This window comes from Argentina anserina, chromosome 7 (assembly GCF_933775445.1).
Source record: "Argentina anserina chromosome 7, drPotAnse1.1, whole genome shotgun sequence".
Taxonomy (NCBI): Eukaryota; Viridiplantae; Streptophyta; class Magnoliopsida; order Rosales; family Rosaceae; genus Argentina; species Argentina anserina.
This window is the reverse complement of record NC_065878.1, coordinates 15,453,374-15,459,578: the sequence shown is the minus strand read 5'-3', so window position 1 is coordinate 15,459,578 and position 6,205 is coordinate 15,453,374. Positions and strand designations below refer to the sequence as shown.

Here is a 6,205-nt window from a genome sequence, read left to right as displayed (position 1 = left end):
CCAACCTCCAACAAACATCATCACAAGTGAGTGCCCATGACTTTATTGTGTGATGTAAACCAATTTCTTGAGTTGGGTCCCCTCCTCTGGCTCATTACATATGATGCTCTCTGTAACTATACCAATATTGGTCGCTGCACCCATCGCACATTCTCACCCACCTCATATATATATCACGCACAAAAGATTAAGGACAAAAGAAAACCCAGAAAGATGTACAAATAAAAGAGGCTTTTGTCTATGCACAATATCTTACAGTCAACCCAACCAAGTATTATGCTAGCATGTAGCTTTAGAACTTAACACAAACAAATGCAAAAAAAGATAGTTAGAGATAAGAGAAAGTAGCTAATAATGGAGGAATGAAGACTTAATACTAGTTACATACAAGGGTTTTCCATTTTGCGACCACTTCGGACAGTGCCTTTGCTGAAGCCCCTTCGTCACTCAGAGACTTCGTTGCAGCATCTTTTAGGTCCTTCAGTCGGTTTCTAAGTCGCTTACCTTCCTCGCCTTCCATTAGACCTTTAACCACCACGGCGACTTCCTCCCTCTTCACGAAGCCATTTTCGTTCGTTTTTGGTCTTAGTGCTACTTTTATGTCGTGGGTGAACATAAATGCGTTCATTTTTTGCTCCGCGTACAAGGGCCATGCCACGAGGGGGACACCATACACAACACTCTCTAAGCATGAATTCCAACCACAGTGGGTGAGGAATCCACCGGTCGATTCATGTCCCAATATTTGAGCTTGTGGTGCCCAGTTCGGCACCACGAGCCCCCGCCGTTTGGTCCTATCTAGAAACCCTTTGGCAAGGAAGGCCAGAGGATCATCTTGACTATGTACACTGAAATAAGTGGCATTGGTAGCTTTGTCACTAGGGCTCCTCACCACCCACATAAACCTTTGCTCACTCATTTCCAACCCCAAAGCCAATTCATTGATCTGATTATAGGACAGGGTCCCACCACTCCCGAACGAAACATATAGGACCGACCCACGTGGCTGCTCATCCAACCACTTCAAACACTTGCCCTCGTGGGCCCCATCCTTGAAGTCCATCCTCACCAGCGGTCCGACCGGATAAACCGGAGGCTTTCCCGGTTCTTTCTCCTGCAAAGCCTTTAGAGCCCCAGGCTCCAACTCCATGAAGCTATTTACCATTATGCCCTCCGCCAGTCCGTAACGCTTGACATGGTGAAGCACCCACTTGTAAGCCTCGTCTTTACGGTTCTGAACCGGGTCCAGCAGCTCCTTGCCGTGAATCGGCAGACACCCTGGAATCCGCACCGGCTCCTCCAACTCCCTATACTCGCACGACACCGCTTCGTCCAGCTTCGGCAAGTATAAGAACAACGACAGAGCCATGGCGGTGGAGCAGAAGAAAATGTAGGGGAAAATATTAAACTCTCTAGCCACCTCAAAAGCGTCGGTGCCGAAAAGATCCACCACCAACCCTACCAGCTTCTTCCCCGTCGCACGGCCCATCATAGACTCGACCGTGTTCCTCAAGTAAGTGAGGGAACGAGAGATGGTGAGAGAAATAAGGGTCTCTATTTGAGTGCCAGCAGGGAGGTCGTCGAAGCTGACAGGCGGGAGGAAGACGTGGTCGATGGCGGTTGGGAGAGCGTCGAGGACGGACTTCTGTGCCTTTGTGGGAGGACCGTCGCAGGGGATTATGAACGTGACGGTGAAGTTGTGACGGTGGACTAGCTGCTTGGCGAGCTCGGCGAGAGGGATGAGGTGGCCCATTCCCGGACTGGGGTGGATAGCGATGTGGGGTGTCTGTGCTTGCGCCATTTTTGTAGGTTAAAAAAGCTTTGAAGCTTTGTTTTTGTGTGATGAGGAAGGGTAACTGCTGCTGGGGCTTTATATAGAGATGGTGAGGTTGAAGGTTGTGTTTTGGAGTTTGGAAAGCTATTAGGGAAAGGATAATTAATTACGTCAAATATGTGCTAATTTTTTTATTAACGATGCAATTTTGTGCTTTATTAGGCCTGAATAAGGTGAGTGTGGACGTGTGGTGTTTTGGTTTCTAGGGTTGAGATTTTGTTTGTGGAGTTGCATGTGGTTAGGACTTAGGAGAATATTAGTCCGACCGGAGTAAGAGAGGGTACGGCGATTTCTAGAGGGAGAGAATTTTCTATGGAAGGGCCTGCCATGCAGTGAACACACGTGTGAAGGGGTGATGGCATTTCCGACGTCATGCTTAGGTTATCAAGTCTCAGCTGCATTACGTACTGTCGTCGTTCATTGTCATGTTTCATCAATCGGCAATTAGTGGAATAACTTACTCGAGATGTAAATCAAATTACGGAACTAATTTCATATGTTTACACTAGTGCTAGGTAGGAGCCCTTTCTAATAAGACCTAGTTGTTAAGGATTTGGTAAGGACTTTCAATCTCCACCCTCAGATCAACTGAATGGTTTTAATTTTAAAGACTAAAATAAGCATAAACACACCCAATCCTCTCACCCTCTTCATCTCCGTCTCCACCGCTCTCTATCAAAACCACCTCTTCCGCCGATTCCCAATCTCACAAGTAATTTCAACTGGAAAGTTCTGAAATTTTGATCGGAAAACGGTTCGTTGGGGGAAATCAAATATTATGGTCAAATGATGAAGGAAGACCTACACCGGAGGCTTCAAGTTATAATCACCAATTTAACTGAATTTTGAAATAAGAGACTGTTTGAATGGAGCAACTTCACCGTGCTGGGCTCTGATTGCCATCTTAGAATCTTAATGGTTGTTGTGGATCGATAAGTTGGGAAGAAGTGAAGAATTACCTGATTTTTTTCTTAGATCAATATCCATGAGAGTGGTTTTGTGGGCACTGGGTTGTATACTATCTAAATAGAGTGTTATTTTACTTCTGTAAACAAAAAAAACTGAGATGAATGATGAAGTAGAAGGATACCAAGGCTTCATCAAGTTATTATGATTCCAACTTAAAACTGGGTACCTTAAAAAATTGGAGGCTGGGAAGCAGACGAAGAGGAGGGTTGAGCCGTTGAGGGAAGAGGGTGGTATGCTTGGGTGTGTTCATGCTTATTTTAGTCTTTCAAATTAGAACCATTCAGTTGATGTAAGAGTCGAGATTGAAAGTCTACTAAGTCCTTAACAACTAGTTCCTTACGTGCTAGGTATATTACTATATTAGGTGGTAAAAATGCGTCATTTTTTGAAACACTATGATTGAGTACATCACTATGCAATGTGTGCATGCAAGAGCTTAGCTACATACCCAGAAGGGTCACTTGCTCCTGCTCAAATTTATGAAGATATATACTCTCTATGTATTGTAATTACACTTGTTCAGATGAAATGAGAGAGATAATTCACTAATTTGACCATTTGAAAGTTCTAATATAAGAGTATCTTGACACGACAAAGAATACCATCATCATTAGTTCATTACCTCATTGGAATGTGTATATATTATGAATTTACATATTCACCCATCTTTTTCCTTTCAAATTTGATTTTTTTGTCATAATTTGTGAGTTCGATCCCTTACCTATCAAATTATTATATAAAGTAATTTTGGATAAATATCTAGGAATTTGATTTTAAATCAAATAATTTTTGTCGAACTACATCAGACATCATGAATCAAAATATCAAGTTAAATATTCACCCTCCTTAACAAATTTTTTGGCTACGCCACTGAGTACATGTTAACATATCGGTCCATAAAAATACCTAGCTAAATTAACAGTTTAGAACATCTTTGTAAAGACTTGCATTTTTAGCGGGGTAATCGATCTAAGAAAATCAATATTCCTTCTTAGACAAAGTCATGACTAGCCCTGTGGGAAAATAGGCTCAAGGTGAGAAAAAATTACAAGGTCCCAAAACATAAACTTAAATAGAAAAAGTCAAATATTATAGAAAAAATTTATTGTATCACTTAAATATGACTCGTCTTACATTTTTAGATGCAAAAGTACTAATTAAATATGAATAATCAAGTTGTTCAACAATATCCATTTCAATGGATATCATAGCTAAACCATGAACAACTCAAAGCCAATCACCAATCCAACAATTTCAACAGATTAATCTTAGATAGTATCATACAAAGTCTCAGCCAAATAACTTTACGAAATAAAAAATAAAATTGAAACATGGAGAAACTTAAACAGTTAAACCCTAAAACCAAACATGGAAACAAATTCAAAAAAAAAAATAAAGCTTGAATAATAGATAAATATTAAAAGATATATGATTCATACTTTTTATGATTATGTTGAGAAAAAGAGAGGGGGGAAAACAAGAGTTCATTAGGAAGAATAGCAACAGACGTGCTACTCTCTCTTTTAATATATTTTACTTTTTTTAATAAGGAGGTGAATTTTTTTTTAAGCCCTTAAATTGTTGGGGCATTAGGCTTTAGCCTATTGGCTCTTACCCCATGGCCGGCACCGGACAAAGTGTAAATAAACTTTTGAATCACAATATACTATGTAATAATCTAATCAGTTTATTGAATTATTATGAAGTGCCTAAACTTTATACCAAAATTATGCATAATAATATGGTACGGCAAAAGTTTACTCGAAACGACCAAAAAATTACAGTTGAGTACTTCAACCGACTCGATTTCTAGATTGATGATGTAGGATTTGATTGTGTTTTGAGTTTATAAAATTCGATGATGGATATTTGTAACTGAATCACTGTTGCAAAAACTGAAATTCGTTATTCATGAAGTTTTTCATTATGAGTGCTATACCGGCCACTTCATATTTTCCATCTTTTATTGAACTATTCTGACAAGTCTGTTGTAAGAAACAGTGATATATTGCATATATAATTAATAAACTGAATTATAAATAATTATAAATCAGAAATGAAGAACACGAAAAGAAATTCAACAAAAATACCGAACGATTTGTGATGGAAGAACTAGTCGAGACGTGTGTGATACCACACTGTCCTTAAGACGTTTACGCCTCCTCTACCGGTGCAAGGATGCTTGGCGCTTGTCTCCCAGGATATAACGACTAAACAATTCTAGAAAGTTGCACTACTAACTAGAACCCTCAACGAACTCGAAAAGGTACCTCTATCTATCACTAGAGAAGAACTAAGAACTTTGAGAGTGGGAGAGAAATGTGTTTCGAATGGGATTCTTTTACAATGAAAGGATGGTGGCTATTTATACTGTGAGGATTTGCAATCAGCAATAAATAAGATGGCGGTTATAGAAATCAAAAGATCATAACATATATGAGTTACATATGTTACAAACATTGATTTCAATTCTGTTATAATTCTCCATAACACACAATAACTCAGTTGTTACAAGAAGAATTTAAACAGTCAAGAGAATTTGAAAAGTCAAAACCGAATTTTCGGAAATGCAAAAAGAATCTGCGTTCCGACCCTCAATTCGGTGTTGCATTCGTGTCCGCAGGTCGCACGGGCATACACGAGTTTCCCTTGCGACCTACGATTTGCACCCCCCCTCCCCTGCGCGTGCGCGAGAGTGTATAAGGGGGCTTACACACTTTACAATCCATACACAATGGATTCTATATAAAGGCTTTTTAACACTTCTCTTTTCCAATGTGGGACAATTACATTTCCCTCATTCTAAGTAGCCATCTTTGAGTGACAATTTCTTATTCACCCACAAACCAAATTACATAAACAAACATATGATCTTGTAGCCCTCATTATGGAGAACTCAAATCTATGTTCATCTTTTGATTAATTATAAGTTTAACTTAATTTAATTAATCAATTAAAATTTGGTTTTAAATGGTTTTTCCAACCATTTTCCAACAATTGCCCACATGAATGAAATTGGCCACCAAAGACTCGATAGAATTTGGTGATAGATTTCTACGGTTGAAACCTGCATAGGATAGGTAGGTTTGACCATTTGAACCTTCCCTTATAAAAGTATGCTTACTTTACTAACTAAATAGTAGACGCGATGTCTTTGAACTATTCGTCATTTGTGTAAATGATAACATACTTTACACAGGAGTCTCCCTGGTACACTTCGGTTCTCATTTTTGTGCTCATTTTGGCCATGGAACACACGCCTGGTTCTGCAAGTAGTTTGATAAGAGTTATGCCCTCATTAACTCCCCTAGAAGCAGCCCCACTTCTCTCTTGCATAGGTGATCTCTTAATTAAGAGTAACCCGCATTACTCTTCTCGATTTCTCGACGCATAAGAATCATT

The 6,205-nt window shown here is 39.5% G+C and overlaps 1 protein-coding gene across 1 annotated transcript; it reads right to left on the bottom strand.

Annotated features, from left to right (window-relative positions):
- Window positions 1-212: 212 nt before the first annotated feature.
- On the bottom strand, window positions 213-1,868 carry LOC126801546 (hydroquinone glucosyltransferase-like). Its single transcript, XM_050528930.1, has one exon. The coding sequence runs from the start codon at window positions 1,799-1,801 to the stop codon at window positions 377-379; it is 1,425 nt and encodes a 474-aa protein (XP_050384887.1). The 5' UTR covers window positions 1,802-1,868; the 3' UTR covers window positions 213-376.
- Between the last annotated feature and the right edge of the window lie 4,337 nt (window positions 1,869-6,205).